At 38.1% G+C, this 23,629-nt stretch overlaps 1 protein-coding gene across 1 annotated transcript; it reads right to left on the bottom strand.

Annotated features, from left to right (window-relative positions):
• Positions 1 to 271: 271 nt before the first annotated feature.
• Positions 272 to 19,184, bottom strand: LOC140236232 (sorting and assembly machinery component 50 homolog B-like). Its single transcript, XM_072316197.1, has 12 exons — positions 19,118 to 19,184; positions 15,612 to 15,716; positions 14,536 to 14,725; positions 13,653 to 13,759; positions 12,550 to 12,683; positions 11,356 to 11,443; positions 9,763 to 9,891; positions 9,068 to 9,226; positions 7,687 to 7,825; positions 6,646 to 6,795; positions 5,515 to 5,662; positions 272 to 2,323 (listed from the first exon to the last, which is right to left on the bottom strand). Exons 1-12 carry the CDS (start codon positions 19,136 to 19,138, stop codon positions 2,278 to 2,280), a joined length of 1,416 nt encoding a protein of 471 aa, XP_072172298.1. The 5' UTR covers positions 19,139 to 19,184; the 3' UTR covers positions 272 to 2,277.
• Positions 19,185 to 23,629: the final 4,445 nt, after the last annotated feature.

The following is a 23,629-nucleotide window of genomic DNA, read 5'->3' as shown; positions in this document are numbered from 1 at the left end:
TTGCTTGTGTTCTAAAACCACTGCATTCTTTCTTCATGCTATACGTGCAATTGTACTCCTTCAGCTGTATGTGATATTTTTTATGATAATGACATCTTATGATTACTGCATCCCCTCAAGTAAACTCTCACTTTCCATTCCATCACTTGCCATAAAATCTAAAGGTCACCACTAAGACTCGGAGGACATAAAGTTACACCTGACCAGTTATTGCCACACGCACACTGTGAATCGTGTATGATGAACGAAACCACACTCATAACGAATCACGTAGGCACAGTAAAATGTCATTTTATTCCAGTTGCATATGTAAAATCCAAATGCAACTTCGACACATTATCGTATTAAAGAGCATTATCAGTCTTTGACATGGTTGCCAACCCTCTGAAATACAACAAGGAGTTACATAGTAATACTCGATCCTCTACTTTGTCAGACCAGTATCCTGGTAGATGTGTATTTGAAGCTTGAGAGGGGGAAAAAATAGAGGATCTAGGGTAACATATTAACACGAAGTATCTCCTCACAGGCTCCAATCTCCATGGTAACTGGGTGATGTTACACACAGGCAAGAATTAATTGATCCACCCATGGTCATGTTTGACTTTTTGCATTGAATTTCGTATTTTCTGCCCAAATGTCGTAACCACAGGAGCTCACATGCATTACGAGAATGCTAACATGCACATATAAACTAAAATGGCATCTTCAGCGAAGGCGGCGATGGACAGAATCCAATAACACTTGGATAATACTTTACTCTGATATTCATATTTTACAAACGTAGGAGTATCAATGGTATAGCTTGCACAAGCTACACACAGTGTCTCCTTTACATCATGTTATAGTCAACAGCAGCAGAACAGAAATTGTAATTTGCTACCAGAGCTGAGAGGAAGTATAAGAGAGCATTGATTTCATGAGAACTGTGAGTAAATTTCCTGCCAGGCATATGAGGTAACCAATCCTACACAGACTGGGTTACCCTTAATATACAATTTTTTTCACTGTTTGCAAAAGCAAAAGACCGGCAACTTGACACACGTGCAACATGGTTTAGTAGTGGGCAATTAACACAGTGAGAATTTATAATGCTTCAACTCTGCCTCCGAAGAAGTTTAAGGTGTATCTTCAGCTTGACACAGTTCTGAACAAAAAGCAAACAAACAAAATTACATTTCATAGTGTTTCCCATGTTTTAAAGGTCATGGGTCACCATGCTAAGCGTTCTGAATGGTGTCTTCAATGCACAGTAAGAGGATTGCTTTCTGACAATAGAACAAACTTGATAAGTAATTAAATGTTTCAGCAGCTACCTGAGCAGCTACATACCTTTGAAAACACAAGCTTGCTTCTTTGTGACAAGCTTGTCAGCGACATATTTACCAGTACATTAAAAAAAAAATGCAGCTAAATTCTTGTTGAGCGGTCAAAGGTTGCACCAAAATCTTTCCATCATGATCTTCATAAGTTTGGTTGCTGACATAATCAACATAATCTTTTGGGATGAGGACATAGAAGTGCCTACCAAAATTCCTTATATCAATGTCATTTTTACTATTGATTTACTGTGTTGCTGGAAAAGATGGAAAACTAGTGGCTTTACTAGTAGTTTTGCTTCAAGGCTCCTTATGATTTACAAGAATGACAGGATTGGTGTAGAATATGCATCAAAACAAGTCTGCAACAAGAGTAAAAGTCAACATAGATTTGGCATTTGGCCCCTGACTTGTCAAGAGTTTCAATAGACAGTGAAATAAACTATTACGCCATCAAACTTGAATTACCGGTATGCTTGACATCAATCTCACAATTCAACCAAAATTCTTGACAAGAAAAATCCTTGTTAAAGGGATACTACTGAATACGTGAGACAATTTTTTTTTTTTGAGACACATTTTTTTCAAAATATGAGAGATAATATGCAAAGACATAATCGCAACTTGGGGAGAAATAAAGTTACATCTTCGCATGCTGTTAACTGGATGGTGATAACTCACCAAAAACAGACAGAACACCGAAGCATATCCAAAACATTTTGAGGCAAAATCTAGTCGTTGGACTTCTTTGAGCATGAGATACTCCATTATCAGAGAAGGCTGTTACAAAGAAAACATGTCAAAGACATTTGCAAGGTTATACACCACAAGTGTCTAATCCTCACTGTCTTCTCATGCATTCACGTATGACAAGATTCATAGCTTCCAGGCATTTGGGCTTTCACCAGTGGGCGTGGCTAGGTCATGGGAGAGCGGTGTGATTGGGCGACGCCCTGAATCATAAGAAGTTGACTCCGACACCAAACTGGATGCCCTGGGATATGCTGAAAAGAGTCCGAAATAACAAGAGGAAAGAGAATCAATGCATAAATGCATGCTATATTGTATGTCAACATGTATCAGTTTCGGTTCCAGTTTATGTATTGTCTTCACGTGTCGTCTACTTGAGTGTATTTTATGTACGTTTGTCGTAATATCCAAAGCACTTAGAATAGTCAATTGTGGGCAATAAAGCAAATCAATCCATTAATCAAGTCAGTCATATACTCACAAGCATAACCACTGTGTTCACAAACCAATTATTGTGTGTAATAAATGACACTTCATGACATATACTCTAGAAATGCTGAGTTGCCAACTAAGAGAATTCACCCTGAATACCACAGAGAACAAAAATTACAACTGCATAGTCTACAACCTAACACTGGGAAGTATTTCAATACTAGTAGATTACTAAACTAAAAATGTCGCTACGGCGACTGGTATGCCTCCGTCAAAATGCATGGTTCTGCAAATAGGTCTACACAGTGTAGTACAATTTTTTGACAATGTGTGATGACAGTTTCACATAATTGGCAAAATATTAAAAGGACAGGTTTGTCACAAATGTGTTGAATGTTCACTTTCCTTGAACTAGATTCATTAATATATGAATGGCTATATTGTATAAGGGTGCAGGTATTTGGGGATTGGAGGATTTTTCCTTGACTTTTAACCCCTTTATATAACGAAGAAGTGAAATTCAGCCCTTTCACTTGACCTTTGACCTTTTGGCAAGAACCTTCCAGGGAAAATCTCCATTAGGTAATACAGTTGTACATGCATTCAGTATGTGTCAAGAAAAATCTTGCACGCATTGCATAGATAAGAGGGAAAAAGCAAAATTTTGAGGAGTTGACCTTGACTTTTGACCTCCTGACCTTTGACCCATGAACCCTAAATTTCCAAGTAATTCCTACCAGTCAGTATATGCGTATGTACCAAGTTCCATGCAAGATATGGAGAAAAAAGTGAAATTTTAACATTTGCACCTGACCTTTGACCTTTGACCTCATGACCTGAAATTCTCTCTCGAGAATCTTTATTTGGTAGTACATGTATACACTAAGTTTCAAGAAAATGCTGAAAGATACCTGTGCTCCTCAATTCAAATTCAAGTCCATTTCACCAATTTCAAATCGTAAATAAATACATATGTACAAAAAAAAAATGCAGAGGTTTATATAAACGTATATGAAAAAATCAAGAAAAACTGAATGCACACAAAGATAATTATGTGGAGAGAAGAACTTAATCATAACTCAGAGGAAATTAAAAAAAAAAAGAAGCATAATTTCATTAACCTACAAGGATAAATTTTGGAAGAATGGAAAAAAAAGAAATGGATGATGGCAAAAGTAAGCAAAAGAGGAAAGAAAGGGAAGAGGGAAAGGAAAAGAAAAGCAAAAGTCTGCTATAACCAAAGAGGTTGAGATGCTAGTTGTTACTAGAGTGCTAACTCATAATATGCCCCATACAATTGTTCTGTGAATGCGCAAAACAAGGTCAGCCATTACTAAGAAGGGCACAAGAGTGATCTTGCCCTTCTACAATGTAAGTACTGGGGGACAGTGTGTGCGCTCCTTGCAGGCAGTCAAGGAATGTGGACTCGCAGCACAATTGTACACAAGTTTGTTCTGTGAGTACACCAAGCACTCGCGCAAGGAGAGATCAGGGGGGCATTTCATGAAGGAACTTGTCGGATAAAATATCTGACAAGTCAATTATATCCGACAAGTTTTGAGAAATTCTTTAGTCTGATTGGCTGATTTCTCTGAACTTGTCGGATATAATTGACTTGTCGGACATTTTATCCGACAAGTTCTTTCATGAAACGCCCCCCTGACCTCTTCTTAGAAACAAGGAAATACTAACGTCTCCTTGTGATCGCAGGCCATTTCACATAGTCTGCTCTCTCTGAGTAGTTATTATGTAACCTATTTGGTTACAACACAGAGAATCTAAAGACATGCAGTACAGGAAATGATGCAGGAAAATGAAAAAGGTCATATTTATGACAGACAGGAAAGGCGGCTTCCTTTGCAGGTCGGCACTGTGCAATTTTCGTTCTTGGAGAAGGTGCAGCTACAGAGGAGCTAAAAGTCTGTGGTTGCCTGATTGCTGGGGCGTAGTCATAGCAAATTGAGTGTTTCCACACCAGAACTTGGATACAAAAGTATGGCAGCTTTGTATATTAACATTAGGAGCATTAATTCTTTTAGCTTTAATGATAGCTTTTATAATATACACCACAGTCAGCCAGTTCAAGTAATAACTATGATTGCATACATCCACTTATTGATTAAAACTTTCATTCAGTGCAAGACTACTTATTTACTCAAAACTTCAGGTCATTTCCTACAAAATATTTCTTTCTGTTTTTTTGTTTTTTGGGGTTTTTTTACTACAAATAAGCAACACCTACCAGATACAACAACCAGATACTTACAACAACACCAAAAACCCTCTCTGTGTTAAAGGACAAGTTCACCTTCATAAACATAAGGATTCAGAGAATGGAGCAATATTAGTAGAACACATCAGTGAAAGTTTGAGGAAAATTGTACAATCGATGCTAAAGTTATGAATTTTTGAAATTTTTGTGTTGGAACCGCTGGATGAGGAGACTACTAAGGCTCATGATGTCATATGAGTACAACAGTGTAAAGAAAATGTAACAAAAATTTAACATATTTTCACTTTTTTTTCGCATAATAAGAGAGCACTTGACTTGCCTCTTTCTAAAGACAATGGGAATAATATTACCCATAACATATGTCGGTAACAAGTCAAGGGAATGTGTACTTTTTTCAAAAGATAAAATTTTGTGAAATTCTCTTTATATTTTCCTTATATTGTTGTACGCATGTGACATCATACACTGCAGTAGTCTCCTCATCCAGCGGTGACTGCACAAAAACTTTAAAAATTCATAACTTTTGAACGGATTGTCCGATTTTCCTCAAGCTTTCAATGATGAGTTCTACTAATATTGCTACATTCTCTCAATCCTTATGTTAATGAAGGTGAACTTGTCCTTTAATGAGTTTGGACTGTGTTTACAACTATGGGGGGTTTTCTATGCCAATCAGCACTCAAAGCATTCAAAGGGCTAAAGACATGAATCAAGAGGCAGATCTCCTCCAGAAAGGTGTTGCTACATTAAAACACCACATACATGTACACCCGCACTGACCTGTCTGACGCTTGAGCCGACTTTGGGACGCAGTAGTTCAGCTCTAGTCTGGCGATGGACCCGATGCGCAGGACCAGACCAGCTCCATAGCCCCATCGGAAATCTTGCCTCAGTCTCTGTAGGTGGTCCTCCCAGGCAAAGATGTTGTCTGCATTAAAATGAGCACAAGAATGAACGAACGAACAAATGAATGAATGAATGAATGAATGAATGAATGAATGAATGAATGAATGAATGAATGAATGAATGAATGAATGAATGAATGAATGAATGAATGAATGAATGAATGAATGAATGAATGAATGAATGAATGAATGAATGAATGAATGAATGAATGAATGAATGAAAGAATGAATGAATGAATGAATGAATGAATGAATGAATGAATGAATGAATGAATGAATGAATGAATGAATGAACAAACCATCGACTTGACTAACGTTTCCTCTACTACCTCTGCTTCAAACAAATATTGCAATCTATTACCACATCTTTGACTGAACTTTAACATCAACTTTAAGTACTAACGAAGCAAGGAGCATGTCACCCTTTTTATTTCTCTAATCTCTGTTTCACACAAGTTGTCATTTACAGTGGAAAGTTGTTGTTATAAAGAGGTTGGATATAACAAAACCCCCACATAACGAGGCGATTTTGTTGGTCAAAACTCTAAGCGTGATATAGTGAGAAATCTGGTGTAACAAGGTAACTGTCATGATCTTTGGGTCATCATTATACAAGGTTCCACTGTGTTACTCACTTTAAACTGTGACTTTTGAGTAGCAGATCAGTCTGGACTCAGCCCTATTCATTGAACGCACATTGTGAGTCCACTGGAGCAGAACATACCAACAAAATGGGACTTTTTTTTTTCTTTTCAAGAGGTTCACCTGATTGGTAAATCTCTATTGGAAGGAAATCTTCGTACTTCACAATCAAAGTCTAGTTTTTAATTTTGAGAGCTTTTGCCTGCTGTTTTGTGCAGGCTTCATCGGACTGGCATCGACTCGCCATAGATAGGGGGTACCAGCAGTGTTGCTGTTCACGAGTAAACAACGAGTAAACAAATGTGAAAATCAAACTTTGATGGTGAATCAACAAAGTTTGCTTCCAGGTGCAAAGGGACCTTACCGGTATTGAGTGTGGTCAGATTTCCGGCGTTGACGAAGAAGTGCGTCCTGAAGAGATCCCCGAATCCTCCCTTGCCGGAGGGGATGAAGGGGAGAGGGGTGTACAGGTGGATGGCCCCCGCCCAGAAAGCCTCCCCTCCCTGAGAGTCACCTACAGAGAAAGAAAGCAACAACATCAACAAAAATAGTTTCCCCTAAAATTTCCTCTTTTAAAAGTAATAGGAATTTCAAGAGCATTTTATATACTTCAGACACATAGCAACACAGTACACCTTTAACTGTGACACAATTCTGAAAAAGAGACAAATTATGAAATAACATTAAACTACAATGAAATACTGGCATGGGAAAGACTAACTCTTCTGTCAATCTTATCAGCTTATGATGAAACTTTCCACTGTTTCATTAGATATGACTCTATATTGAAGGCAAGTAGAATGTATATATTTTCTCCTTGTTTTTCATTTGAGGGCTTACGGGTTGGGCATTTACGGGACTAACATTGCAACCCTTTGCTTCATGACTTACATCACATACGTACTGTTCTTGGGATCTTATACCCCATTTACACTAGTCACTCAGGGGATCACCAGGGAGATTTAAGGCGGGAGGGGGATCCAAGCAGCAAACATCCACAAAGAATTTCTTTCATACTGCCGATTGAGCTCTCTGTCAAATTTCTCTCAATTGCTCTTCAGCAGTGGAATTACACATTACAGCGCATGTGAGAAATGCTAATTTCTCTAGCGCAAATAATCATTGGCGTACTGGCCTGTTGCTTTTCACCCAGGAGTTTAATTGTGACAACTTTCATATTACAGCTTCATCCACAAACTCCCAGGAGCCCCCAGGAGTTTACCAGGGATAGTTCAGGGGTCAAATTTCTGAAAAGAAAGTCACCCAGCATTTTCTGCAGGAATTCATCCGTGACCCTTTCACAATACATTGATCCCTTATGTTCAGCAGGGTGCATCCAGGTGATATTTGCTAAGTGTGAATGGGGTATCAGGCCCGTTGCATGGCCAAACATTATCTCACCCACCTTGAGAGTGGGGCCCCAGGCCGTGGATGTTGAACCCTCTGACCGTCGTGGGTCCGCCAAGGAAGAACCTGTCGTTGATTTTTGTCTCCTTCCCTTCCAGGCCTTTCATCACTCCAGCCATCAGACCACACGACAACACCTGTTTATGGTGTTTTTTGTTTTGTTTTGTTTTGTTTTGTTTTTTGGGGGGAGTTGGAATATACAATTACTGTAAATATGGAACACTTAGCAGTGTATAATTTTTTTTTTTTATTCATGAATTTCGCCCTGAAGTGAACTGGTGCACAAATGACAAGGCACACAATTTTATTCCAGGATATTACATTATGTAAGCATATCGTCGCTGGGGCGACAAGACTTCATATCTACAAAAAATGTCAAATGTTAAGGAGAGCCAAAAAACATGGCGACCAAAGCACTGTGGTGAATGGGATAGCCTTTCCTTTGACATGCCGCACTGGCATCATTTTTGGAGTATTGTGAGGCAGTTGGGATTTGGACAGGACATCACTTAACCCATTATTTGACCATCAATCCAAAAAAGTCATTTTCACCAAAATTGCAGATACAAGGTCTTGTCACCGCAGCGACAATATGATTCTCTCCTCCACCAAATTCTTTAACACATAGAGTTCATTGATATTGGCCAAGCACACAAAGAAAAAATAATTATTTGATAATTTCCACCTGAACAGTTTTCACAAGCACTTTTGTAATTTGATAACCGTTTAATCTCTTGAAATTTCATCACCAGAAAATCACCAGGATATCAGAACAGTGGGGGGTTTTTTTCACAGATTATACTATCAAAACAAAATTTACTTGACTTTCTTGAATGAAAATCATTAAAGGCATAATATACCATTTGCAAATGAAACAAAAACCCAGCATTAGTGCTTTAAAATAGTTCTAAAATATGAGTTAGGGATAGAAACAACAACTGTAAAAATTCGAATCAGTAAAATTGATGTTAAGTACTGTTAAATATACAAAATGTGAACAATAATTATAATAAAACTGTTTCTAGACTAAACCGTCTACAGTTACAGTTTATTGACAAAAATACAGATATCTCCTTATATTTTAGGCTTTATTGCGAAAATGTTATATGATAGGACGTTTTGTGGTACAACAGACCTACACATATGTATTAAATGTCATATCTTGAAAATTTTTTAAATCACTGTTCCCAAAGGTAAACAGGACCTTTAATCTATGGATGCTGAATGTCAAGTGAAAGATCTGCACGACATAAAACTGCAGTACAGCTTGAAAGGAAGAAATAAAATGGACCATAAACTCGACATCATTGTCCTTAAAGGAGAAGTCTGCCCTGAAAACTAGTTTTTAATTATCCAAGTAGAATGATTGTTGAACTCACGCAGTTGAATAAGAGTGATTTGTTGAGCTGCAACTGAAGCTGTTCCTTCCAGAACTTGACATCCCCTCCTGTGTAGCCTGCCAACTCTTGGGAGAGCTTCAGCAGGTAGCCTCGAGACGGGTAAATCTTCTCATCTCGCGTGTCTCTCGCCAGTGTGTGCTGTGACAAGGGAAACCACGAGAAAGGAGTTTACCACTCTGAAACACAACAAATCAAACTCAAATCCCTATTAACCCGTTGAGGACGAGTCCCGAGTATACTCGGAAGGTGTCTATGGGAAATGCGTGTTGTAGCAAAATCAGTCCGTCCTCAACGGGTTAACATTTAGCTCACATCCGTCCAACTTAGGTTTAGTTATGTATCTTCAAAAATAATGTTAAGATAATCACAAAACATCTATGGATATAATCCTGGAGCCATTAGACTCCAGTCACACGGAAAGTCAAGCTTTGGACTTGTGATGTGCACACATAACAATGTGCACATGTTAGCACACTCAGAATTTTCAGTTTGGTAGGGGATCCAGGTGGGAGAAACTCCTAATTAAAATGTGCTTGGAGTTGGAGTTTCTGCACACAATAAAGCACAATTCAATGCAATACAGCATAAGACAACATAATACATCAAAATACAGTGCAACAGAAATCAACATAATAATCATAATAAAACCAAACTAACAACCTAACAGCACGAACCTTTACAGAAGACTTCAGGGAGTGGCCGGACTGCTGGCGGGTGTCGAAGGAGGCGGTGCGGGTCAGACAGGAGAGCTCTCTCCACACCCCTTCCCACTGGGCCTCCTGTAAGCCCAGCACACTGGGGAACTGCCACGCCCACCCACATGGAGAGAAAAAATATCAAGAGTGCATCTTATCTATCTACAGTACTTCTTACCAAATGGGTGAAAGGACCTTACAGCCTTACAAATGTCAGTCATCTATCAAAAAGGGAATTATATGAACCCCACATATATCTAAACAAAAATATATGAGTGAATTGAGTGAATACAGACATAGCAGTGAAAGATTTGAAGAAAAATAAAAAGAATTCCACAAATTACAATCTCTTATTGTGAAAAGTACACATTCCTTCCACTTCTTACTGGTATGCCCCATATGTTGAGGGTAATATTATGCCCCCCGCCTTGCGAAAGAGGTACCTCAGGTGCTCTTTCATTATACTGGAAACATGCTGAATTCTCTTTACATTTTCTTTATCCTATCATTGTGGTACTGTGACATCACAATTGTTGGGAGTCTTTGCATCCTTTATGGAGAATTTTGAGATCAAAAGTGAAGAATAATTTCGATCATAGTACATGTAGGGCCTACACGACTTTTCTTCCAGAAGAGCATTGTTTGTAGGCAGAACGCTGTGTGACGATCAATCATGCCCTAGCAATCATATTTCATATTTTTGCTGTTACCTAAGAGAAATGTTGTTATTACAGCATGATTTCACACATTTTCTATGCACATGTGTACATTTTAGAGCAAAAATCAACAGTTTTGCAGACACATATTGATATCTATGTTTTGGCTTTAAGTAAAATGCCATCCTTATTCCATATCCTACAAATTTCAGAAATCTTCACAGGCTTTGCACAAGGCCTTTCAGGCTCATGCAAGCTATGGGCTCATATCATTGAGCACTATACGTCAACCACATGTGCATAAATGGCTTTATTCGATGGTCATCCCATCATCATTTGAAATTGAGTCCAAAAGGGCCTGATATTTTGATCCTAGCAGAATCTTCTCCAGAGGCAAATTAACCACCATAAAGAGTATTAAAGCACTACAGACATGTATAACACCATAACTGCCCTCATTTGAAAATATGCTAGAGTAGCACATGTATGTATGTGCTGCAGTACATAACACTGAGATGTTGTGATCTCCAACCAGAGGTCACCACATGCTTGTATTCCTCTTTAAAGATCAAATCTCAGCCTAACTAGGAGCCATGCCACCATATCACAACACTTGGTATTGAGTTTCACAATAATGCCAGATGGTTCCCACTGATTTCTCCTTTTTTGTGTGATGCTATAACATTCCATACGAGAAGAACAATTGTATACTCCACAATTTACATAATACATACATATCAACACAATGAAGAAGTGTATTTTCGGCCATGCACACATGTCATGTGACTAATGTTTCAAAAATATTTCCACTGCTTTTCTCCCCCTTCAAACAGAAGAATGCACTTAACAGGGACAAAACACATATATTGATCGGGCTCCCAAATTTCATGGCCAAGTGAGGATATCTTGCACTCACAGCAAAGTCCACAGTGACTCCCCTGCCGATTTCACGGTACGAGCTTGGGGCAAAGTCTGCTGACGTCTTGAACACTGAGCTCCTGAACCTGTAGAGCCCCAAGTGGAAAGCACATGAGTGAGATGGTAATAACACGCTCCTATTGGGAATTGACTGCCCCCCCCCCCATCAAGAAAAAAATTAATAAATAAATGAAATAATAATAATGATAATCATCATCATCATCAATTTACCATCATCATAATGATAATAAAATAATAATGATAACTATAATAATTCAGAAAAGTAAATAAATAAAACACATTATAAACAAACAAAGAAAAATGGAATACATGGTGTATTAGTTTTACAACTCGAGTACAAGTTTCTGCTAAACCCTTGACTGTACTTTCTCTGAGCGTCTGACTGTCAATGTTGGTTTGATGTTTTTATCATTTGTCGTTTGTCTGAGTTTCTCTCAGCAAGGCATTGAGGATGGCTGGAAAAGAGCATCTAACCTTTAAAGGGACTGTACAGTACTGGTTTGGGTGAGAATTCAGCTTGTAACATTTTGCGAGATATTTGGAAACCACTCTTTGAAATGTTAAAGAGCATACAATTCTACAGGGTTTAAAAAGTTTGTTTGATAAAAATCGGTTTTGAAATGTTTGAGATATCCAAAAACAAGGTAAAACAAAGATATCCTAATAAAAGCCGAGGCCTGTCGATTTTATTAGGATCGCTTTTTTAGATATCTCAGCCATTTGAAGACCAATTTTCATCATATAAATGTTAAATCCTTCTTGGAATTACACGCTCTTTCATATTTCATAAGTGGTTTCTCATTATCTCACCAAAAAATTTTATAAACCTGACGATAAGTCTCAACCAAAACTATACGTTCCCTTTAAATGATCACATCAGAGAATCTGTGAGACCTGGTCCCTCTCTCAACCAATGGGGTGTGAGCACTTTCTCTACTTTAATACACGGTAATTGAAAGCACAAAAAAAATAAAATAAAAAATAATACTTCTTTGCTTCTTTCCTTTTGCATGACATGGGAAGTAAAATTTTGATCAGCAAATTAGGTTCAATTCTATTTGATGTCAATTCACAATTTAAATGCTAAGTGACAGATTTGTACATTTGTTTGATTTATCAATCTTGTAAAAAATGTTTATCTGAAAAAAAAAAGCACAAAGTTGGCTGTTACCTCTTATCAAATTTTGATCCTATGGGTTTGGCAAAAGTGACGTTGAACCCAGATGAATGCTTCGTTCCCCTGGAGTACTCAGCAACAAGATTCTCTGCTCGCCCAAATGTGTTGGGAAACTTGGCTCCAAGCACCTGGGGAGGGGGGAAGAGAATGGTTCATGTAAGTACTGTAAACAGATGAAAACTGTGCAAGTGGAAATTTTTGTGTAGAGATATTTCTGCAAATTGCTACTTGTCGGACATTTTTGTGTGTTGCATATTTCACAGTTGTAAAGGGTTTAGTAATCACTACTTCACCTTTCACGATATAAATAATGAGTGACACGCAACAGAACTAATAGTGCTCTAGATCTACTGAACATTTTTACTTGGTGGATCTTTGTACATAGACAAGTACTGTGTTCCGCATTCACAGTATTCTACAAGTGTGTTGCTATAGCTCTGATATTGCTACATCATAGCCTACAGAGCATGCTAAACCTACGGTAGATACTAGTTGCGTGGGATCCAGTGCAGGCATATAGCATGGATTTTTTTTTTTCTTAGGAATACTTTTGCCCATCGTTTTGCTCCTTTTTATATTGCACATTACTATTTTCACAGAACATGGGCAATTTGCAAAATTTGTGACAATAAGCCATTACAAAAATTACAGCTCATACAGGACATTGCAGATGCCTATAGCAGATCTACTAAGTCTCATGCATTAGGCATACGACTTATGCCTCAAGAGTCTTTCTCATGCTCACATGCCTGACGAGCTATATCTCATACCTCACACACACACAAAAAAAGCACAAAAACATGGCTTTCCAACCACTCAATCATTTGTTTTTCATCACAAGGAATCCAAATATCATTGTTAGTATGCGACAGATCGCACAATTCACAGCTGACTTCCCATACTCTCCACCTACCCATTCCCAACTTCTCAAGAGCAAGGTGGGAATAAAGCTGAAAGTTTAAGCACCTTTTAATTCTGTTATTACTATCTTCAACTAGGATGTCTTCAGTATTCAAAAGTAAGCATCGCAAAAGGGGTGTAAGTGGAAGCTTTCCTCTCTTTTTGACACACAGAGATACATGGGTCTTCTATCTCACCAGACTGCCTTCATTATTTCCGACAGCTGTGTGGGCGCTCCCCGCAATCCTGCGGGTCTCACGGACGTTGAACGTGACATCAAGACCCTGCTTGCTGGCATTAGGTCCTAAATTGGACAAAATAAAAAGACTGAAAGTAGAAACAGGCTTTTATGTCACAAAGTATACAGCTGAAATAGATATTGCATTTTCATTTCATCAGCAGAGTAATATTTCCTCTTCTGAAAGTAGAGATAAATCAATATCAGAACAAACTAATGAGTATTCAATTGGTGATATTCCAAGTTTTGTGTCTTGCTCAGGGGAGTCTCTACAGTGTTTTAACCCATTGAGGACGGTTTGATTTTGCTACTACAAGCATTTCCCATAGACTTTTGCCCGAGTATACTTGATACTCGTCCTCTAAAAGATGTTCCTGCCTGCATTAAATCATTACCCCTGCACTGCAGTGAATCCATCTTCACCTGAGTCAAATAAGGATACTATGAGTGAAGCAGCTTGGTCAAGGATTGTATGCAATGGGCACAAATCAAACTCAGAATTTCCTGTCCAGGAATTCAGAGGCGTATGCACTACATACTTAATCCTATTCAGGGTACTGCAATGTTTTGCTCATTTGCCAGAGGGGCCATTAATGGGGAAGGTGCCCATACTTCTCAGCAGCAGAGTGCCCACTATGTATCATTTGGTCCACAGTAAGTTTCAGGTGCCCAGGGCAAGTTGTCCTGTGAGTTTGCTAAGTTTCTTCCTACATTCTTCTGCTGCTAAAAAGAAATCAGGGCATGAAATGTCTCACATCCAAAGAAACTCAAATACGAGGTATGAGAAATGATGGCTAGAATCTTGAAAGTCTTTTAAAGAAAAAAATCCAGTTATAGCTTACTCTTGCTTGTGTCGATGTAGACACCGACAGATTTGAAGACGCCGAGGCCCTCCAGTTTCATTTTGGCCTCGGCTGACCTCTGGATGACCTCCTTGAATGTCTTGGCGGTGAAGACGTCCTTCAGTTGACCGACCACCAGGTCATCCTTGGTGCGGTGCAAGCCGTCGACGTGGACACGGTCCACGACCACCTGGTGGAAGATCGAGACCAGATGGGCAACAGTGAGGCTACGAAGCCGAGGGTTACACCAGTTTGATTCAAAGTATCCATACTGCATAAAAACATCACTGAAGAAGACACTACATGTATTTTCCTGAAGGTTAATTTGACTGCAAATTTTGCAAATCACTGTCAGGCCACAAGTTTAACAACATACGAAAATATAGCCACCTGGATCCCGTTTCATAAAAGACTTGTTATCAGTGACAACTGCCACATTTCTGTGATACATTTGCTCTTAGCCAATCAGATGCAAGGATTTCAGTAGCTTGTAACAACTATGACAACTTGTCACTGATAACAAGTTTTATGAAACAGGACCTTGGTCTTGACCACATCAAATTTATGAAGTGAACAGACAGGCATTAGTGCACTTTCAATAACCTCGGTGTCAAATAGCAATTTAAAGAGAACCTTTTGAGAAAAAATGTCTGTGCCACCTCTTCATTCAAATAAATATCTGTATGCAAAAAAAAATAACAGCTTTCAAAGTAGACAGACAGTTTTGTTGACATGTGCCAAACTGGCATTTCAATGATGTTTTCAGACAGACACAGCCTGTAACCATTCTCAAATTACATTTTGTGTTGTTTTACTCAAAGCATTAATACATTCGGATCATGATGAATGCTCACATTGCTGAAAACCAACACTGCAAACCACACTATAAAATGTAGTCTGTAAGTGACAAAGTCAAAATCGCAATGCCTGTAATCATATTCCTGACAGAATGGTTGGAATCAAAATCCCTAATTTTGCAGGGCTGGCTTAGGTTTCAAGAGGGGTTAAAATGAAATAAATGCTAGTGAGTCATCCAACGAGGCTTCCTTAGTCATGATATTGTATGATCAGCTTACCGGGTTGTTGCCATCAAACACACGACGATGATCATGGCCGTCATCATTTTCCTCCACTGGGGGTGGTGGCAGCAAAGAATCTCCCCCATCAGCCTTGCTCATTTCCTGAAATATTCAATGTAAAGAGTCAAGGTACAGTGTACTATAAAGAGTAAGCATTTGTCTTTTTTTGTTTGTTTGTTTGTTTGTTTAGGTGTTGTTGTTGTTTGTTTCTTGTTATTGTTATTAATCCGAATTTAACCATCATGATTTTGTACTATCTTGGACTACTATCACATGCTTGACAAGGGGTCACTTTCCAAGGGAATGAACACCAGTAAAAAAAAAAATAATAAATAAATCACTGATTTCATTGCATTTGGGCAAGACTTCCCCCTGTATTGATAATAAACTCTGGAAAATTTAAGGGCTGTTGGACTTACAGTAATCTCAAAAACATAGGTAGGGTTTTGAGGGGATACTCATTGTTTGTTAAATTGGGGTTGGAGATATTTTTTTGTGGTTTCATCTATAAAGTCTTTGATGATCCTACAGCATGTACACATAAGGATGGGGTTGGGATTCCTATGATACTGCTTTCACTTGTATTTCGCTCAGTTTCATGTTTAACAAGTGTAAGTTCCAATGTGTCATGAAAATGTTAAAGGCCAGTTTTATTGTGCAGAATTGATGGTAGTCTGCATAATGGTTTATGTGGACAACTCTTTCCAATATCTTCAGAGTCCACTATAAATAGCCATTTACACACATTCACATGTAGTGCATTGGACTGTTGGCCATGGTCCATGTTAAGTTGGCCCATGAGGCCTGAGGCCATGGTCTTCCTACACTGGTCATCAAATTTAGCCTTTCACCTTTTTGTTCACACAACTGCTGCATGCACAGATCACTTTTTCATAGTGTCAACTTCAAGGCTTACAATACGCTTACACTGTATGGACAACTTGTAACGTTTGGCCAAACACACAATCATTCACACTAACGTTACACAAACACAGCATCACATCGACTCAGTCATACACTATACAACGCACATCATACAATCATGAATTAATCATGCATGGATTCATGGATGGGCTAATATATTTGCACTTGCTCTTGTCTTGCACCATATCATCACAGCTTAACGACAAAACGTAGATCTAAATTCAAATTTATGGCAGAGATCTGTCAACGACTTGCATGCACACCCAACCAAGAGTAAAGACTGACGAGAAAAAAAAATGCAACTGTATTACAATTGTGCAGTGTACAAATCTGTAGCGTAGCCTAATTGACTCAGTCATGTCATGTCACTGAGCAATTCACATGCACAGTCTACAGACTCTAGGGTAACATCCCCAGTATTCGGTCACTTACCGGGCAAGCTTTTTTGCAATATTTTTCAAACTAAAATAATACATACATACATCATATCTACAGCAATGTATGTGAAATATATCAAATTTCTTTAATCTCAACTTTCATTTTGTTAAATATCTCACAGAATTGCACAAAATCCCAAAATATTTCACCTTGAAAATTCCCCAGTATACGGTCACCGGCACCAGTATTCGGTCACGCGATGTGCGCGTTCAAAGTCAATGCGTGTTCAAGGCAGCTGAAAAATGCGCGCACGCGCGCTACCTTGTTGGCACAAAATTGCATCGGGGACGTTGCGGCGACCGTTGGTGACCGAATACTGGGGACTCGGCACTTGTATTCAACCCTTGTACATTGGGACACTGTATAGGCACGTACGGAAATTTTGTTTTTCTTTTGCGTTTTTGAGGATACCATTACACTCCAAGCTTGCGATAAGCAAAAAATCCCGCGAGAGAACGGCGTATTTCTTGATTTTTAGCGCTTTTTCGGCAACCTGTACTCTTAAAACTGGGCCTTATCCGCGCACGCTTTTGGAAAGTAGCGCCGATTCTGCACTTTTGACGGTAAAATTTTGGATTTTGGATGGATTTTTGGAGGGGGCTAAGGGAGTTTCCTGTTGTGAATGAGTGTGCAAGTATGTGAATTAATGATGTGATTTGCGTGTGTTGTGACAGTTGAACTTACTGGCTGGTGACTAGTGATAAGTGACCGAATACTGGTGCCCTTACCCTAATTTACTCTTTTATTAAGCAAGGGATCCAGACAGTCTACACTACAGTCTAGGGAGGACTCTAAATCGGCTACCCGTCTTACTCTAAAACTCTAACGTTAGATCAACATGATCAATGTTTCTGTAATTGTAAATTTAGATCTAGATTGTTAAATTAATGTATATCTATTCTATGTTTTTGAAATACATTATATACCACAAATGATTTCTCAGTTCATATTATTTCCGTGAAAAGAACAAAAATCACATCAACTCAAATTTCTCCCATTTACATTCCAACGGCCCGATTTATACTGTCATTAGTTTAACTCACACAAATTTCACCCGACATCTGTCAGTTTTATAACAATGTACACGTGTATACAATTAACTAATAACGTATTTTTATACTGTCACAAATCTCTTTCTCTTGATAGCTATAACACAATATAAAGGACTTACAGTTGTAAAGGACTTAGAGCTCTACAGTTGTTGTCCAAAAGAAACTCTGCCAAACCAAAAGACATCATAACAGGCAGAAAACAGCCAGACTCAACCCATTGCGGCAGGTTGCTTGTCCTAGCTACGGCGCGAGAGTGCGAAGTGAGGTGTGTGTCGTGCAGAGTGCAGTGCAAGTGTCCAAATTTCCCGCGGTACATACGAACAGCACAAAGGGCGCATTCATGTGCAACTCAACCCCTGGAAAATGACTAATATTCATCCGCCTACTGTCCATTTCTGTTTACAGTAAAATTTCACAAAATTACGAAAATTATCCTTCTCACTCCTATTTCTAAACACACCAATCTAACCTTCCATTTTCCAACTACATATACCAAATTACGCATCACAAATAGGGAGTACATTAATTCCAGACACTAATTTCTGATACATCGGTGCATGGTCATCTTGAATACCTAAAGCATTCCGAATTCCTGACTGTGATTACCAAGCACGTTCAACAAAGAGCGCTTTGTAAACAACTCCTGTTTCACAACATCTGTCTAAAAAGCTGTAATAAACTCACAATAAGGCTAGTAGGCCCCTAGTCTTCAATAAAGTATTTTCATCACTTTCTCAATTTCCATTTCCCGTCAATATCTAGCTATCACTCTCCCTAGCCCCCAAGATATAGGCCCTATATCTAGATCTAGACTTTCTAGATACTAGATCAACTCTAGTATAGTTCTAGATTAATCTCTAGAATAGTTCTAGATTAATCACAGATTCACACAAACACACACTGAAACAAAACATAATTTGCAACGAATGGGACTGTACAACAGCGATACGAAGAATATCGTCTGGATTTTCTTGCTTACCTGGTATTATCGATGCTTGAATGATAATGAAACAAACATTAAAAATACAACTATTTTACACCTTCAACGTTAGAGCTTTTTACAAACACTACGAAAGCAGAAATGCTTACCTTTGCGTGAATTTGTCCCATTTTTATACGTCAGGGACTACAGAAGCACGTACAGAAGTGTGATCATGTAGGGGACATCCATTGATTTCTATGTAATATACTAGATAATACACAGAGAACTTCAGTGTGCAGGTTCAGTTCCTTGCGCCGCGCGTGTACCGTATCTTACCCATAGAGACGTAAAAGTGTGTCCATGTGAAATAACTGTGTACTCTAACCTCTTTGATCTTGACACTTGATGGCGCATAATCAATGCTTCTTCTTCGAATAGTTTATGGACGATTAGTCAGATTGACTATTATCACCAGTTAGTTCTTCTTTTTGACGTATAAGATCTTTCCTTCTCATGTACAGATGCGAGAAGTTAGTCATTTTTTTTTTTTTTTAAGGAAAAATCTGGTAGACAGATTTACAAGAAAAAGACTGAACTCCCAAACAGCCAAAATCTGTCATGGGCGTGGTCCTATAGTCATCTAACATAATGCTTGTCCTGCGATCTATTTTTTTTTTTTGTTTCTAGGATGTCACAACAACTTCAATCCTCATGTCAAAGTACAACGTGTTATCCTCAAAGAAAACTTTGAAAATATTGCTTGAAATAATTAGCTACATGAAGGCCTAAAATCAACATTATTTTTTGTTTTATATTCTTTCTTTGAGTTTCATTCAATATTAGGTCCATGTTGACAATGAAATCAATATGAACAAAAATAAGCAGCTGTATTATTCTCTCTAAAACATTATACTTTACTATACTCATACATGTTCTTGCTTTTTTTTTTTTTATTGATACAGCTCGAATTCCATCATCTTGGATGATCAAACTGAATATCTAAATGATTATGAAACTTAATGCTGTGGAGACGAGGGGACCAAAACAAAACAAAAACCCCAAAAAACAAAAACAACAAACAACAAACAACAAAAAAACAAAAAAGGTCAAATAAATGTTTTGGCGCCATTTCTTTTCTCTCTTTCTTTCTTTTTTTAGTTTACCTTTCAGATATTTGGAATGTATTATGCCAGAGAAAAAATAAAAAACAAAAAATAGAAAATAGAGAGAGAGAGATAGATTTTTTTTTTTTTTAATGAAAAAAAATAATAAAAATCGTGACCTTTCAAACACAATTCATATCGGCGGTTTAGTTGTTCATGGCGGTTCGGCTCAGACCACCGGCCATGCCCTGCCATCTGTGGTGATCAGCACAATGATTTGTGATTATATAGGCCCATAGGTTAACAAAACACCTATACCCCCTCCCCTCCATAAATATCACACACACACACACACACACATACACACACACACACACACATACACACACACACACACACACACACAAATGATGATAAACAAATAAACATTTTGATAAATCTTGGTACGGAAATCTTCTTGAAATGAACAGTCTTCTTCATTCGCCTTCTCAATTCACTACTTTAAGAACGTTAGCCTTCGTTTTGTACCAGCCGGGATCCCTGATTAAATCCATTTCGTGTCGCCAGCTGTTATCCCACAGTCATTACATTTCATTTTCCTTCACCACCATGACCGTGATCACTAAAAGTTGTTTCTGTTGCTAGGCAACAAAGAGTGACTGTCAATCTTACTTTTTTTTTTCCTGCGTCCTTATTCCTTGACATATCACAGTACTAGGCCTACTAATATCATGTCTATCATGGACACAACATTGGACAGGTCCTGCGCGCATGAGCAGGAGTCCGAGCGGAGGCTTGCTTGCATTGATCACTGCAACAGCTCGGTTGTCTTTCATTCAAGAGCGCCACCTTATGGCGAGGTTGTAGCTTTTGTTGTTGTTGTTATTTTCGAGAACGTAATCGCAGTCTGTATGTCCGTTGAGCAATAGAGGGACATCTACGTATAATTTTTATGGCAGAAAAGGGAAGTGGGTTAAACAGGTCTATATCTTTACGGCTGTTATCATTGTAGATTTTGAGTATGTGTCAAATTATGCTGTTTACATGTACATTTATGATTAAAATATCAAACACAAACATGGTACACCATGTATTATGTGTACAATAGCCTCTTATGCACATTACTTATCTCTAACCATGATATCCCATATAAAAACATGTACTTATAATTGTATACTTTTGTATGATATACGATGACTGATGCAGTGTCCATAAAATTATTTGCGATTGGTTGAATTATTTCTCTATGAGATGTATATTGAACGCAAAGTTGAATTATTTCTCTATGAGATGTATATTGAACGCAAAGTTTGGACATGTATCATTAAGCAGCAACAATGTATACAAAGTAATTTTCTTTATATTGCTTTGTCATGCACCATTCCGCAATGACTCAGAATGCATTGTCCAAACCTCATGCAACTCTATTCAGCTTTTGGTCTCGACAAACATGCAGCTTGTAGGCTTAATCATGATAACTACACTCGGACTAATCATTGTTAATATTGTATTTTATTGTGCATACTCTAGGTGTAGGTAGATAGGGATATGTACATCTGTAAGATTACGAACTCCTTCTCTATCTCTCAGCATAATATTGTGTGCACATAGGCCTAATAATTATCATATGCATGCATACATACATACAAACTATACCAAACGGATCAAGTGTATATTGTATACTTTTGGAATATAACTGATCAATAACTGATTGTTCCCATGAAATCATTCGTACTTGCACGACAAAGGACATTATGTAATCAGCATAACAGCATTCAGTACGTTGACATGACAAAAATAGCTGAACAAACGCCCTTGCAGTGGCGGATCCAGGGGGGGGGGGGCACCGGGCGTGTGCCCCCTCTTTATTTGTTGTTGAAACAAAAGAAATAAAAAGAAAAATGGGATGAAACTCGGAAGTAGCAGCAGAAATATTGTTTGCGCCCCCTTTACGGAATCTCTGGACCCGCCCCTGCCCTTGCATAAAAGTTTGAGAGATTAGGGTGTAATTCCTGGCTTTCATGAAATGCTAATCAACAGCAGCATGATTTATACTATGTGGTGTTCTTATAACTGCATGCCAGAGTATTATATTTATATCATATTCAGACAAAGGGCTGCAGAACTTGTTAAAAAAAAAAACTTCATGGGAAACGGTAGTGATATGGAAAACGCTAAAAACGTTAATCATGAAAATGATATCTATAATGATATTAGCAATAGTGATACTGATGAAAATATGATAATGATATCAATCTTAACAGTAGTAATGGCACATGATAAGATGTGTGATGGTGAAAAGATACGGTTGCAACATCGATTTTAAAAAAAAAGTAACGATGATAATGCTGTACTTCGAATCATTTCACAACGCTCTTGAGTGACCATCAGCTACTTTTGCTTATTCTAGTTTTTGGTTGGCCACTGAGCAGAAACGCCTTACTTCAATGCTTATCGAGATATGTGCCTGATGTTGTACAATGGTTAATCATAATTATTGATGAACAGTCCTCAATTTCATAATTTGTACAAGTTTATCAAGGTGACATAATCTTATGTAATCAAATGTGTGTGATATGGTTGGTGATAGATACCCCCATAATGTAGTTCAATCCCACGCAATTTCTCTCTCTCCCTCTCTCTCTCTTTCTCGCTCTCACCCTCTCTCTCAATCTCTTTCAGTATAATGCATGTGATATAATGAAAATAAGGAATTGTAAAGCAATGTCATACAGTGAACACATAAATCAAATCAAAGAAAATATACAATCTCTCCTTTCTCTCTCCCTAGTATAATTTGAGAGAGATGTGGATTGTATATCATAAATGAATCTTTTGCACATCATTAATTTATTTCCAATTGTATGTCTCTTTCTCTCCTTTCTGTCAATCTATTCATGTGTCTATTTTGCACCTTTCTCGATATCTGTCAGTGTCAGTGTATCTATTTCCCTTATTAATCGGCTGGCAGAAAACAACAGCATTTTCTCTGCTTATTTTGAGAGGCTTCATGAAAAAAAAAAGAAACTTTCCTGAATATATTTATTTCGTTGCAGTTTGCAAAATAAGAGTATAACTTCGGAATACTGTCGACATTACTATCACACCTCATAGTCATATTCACACCTCATATTCCAAAATAAATGTAATTTGTGCAAAAGATGAATACGGGACATTGAGCTGATTACAGTAGCCTCGCACTCTGTATTATAATCAGGACCTCGCTGTGACGTACGACTTGACTGAATAGTGTTGACTTCGTCATTGATCTCGTCTGATAATGATATGTTCCACTGTCATTCCCATTGCGTCCATTCGAAATGGCACTGGATGAAAAGGGAAACGCAGTAGTATCCATTTCGGTGTGTGTGTGTGTACTTTAACAAGCGGTGCCTAACAGATGGTGTCTTGATAACAATAATATCTCAGCCATGCCACATCTCTGGCACTTCTTTGACATTGCATCGAGGGAATGCAAGATATCTTTATACCAAGCGAAGACAACAGAATAATCGTGATGTCAGTAGATTTTTCTAACCCCCATTATAGGTGACCATGAGTGATCTAGTTCTCAAG

Source organism: Diadema setosum, chromosome 12 (genome assembly GCF_964275005.1).
Source record: "Diadema setosum chromosome 12, eeDiaSeto1, whole genome shotgun sequence".
NCBI classification, from domain to species: domain Eukaryota; kingdom Metazoa; phylum Echinodermata; class Echinoidea; order Diadematoida; family Diadematidae; genus Diadema; species Diadema setosum.
The sequence above is the reverse complement of the archived record's forward strand: the minus strand, read 5'-3'. Positions and strand labels throughout refer to the sequence as shown.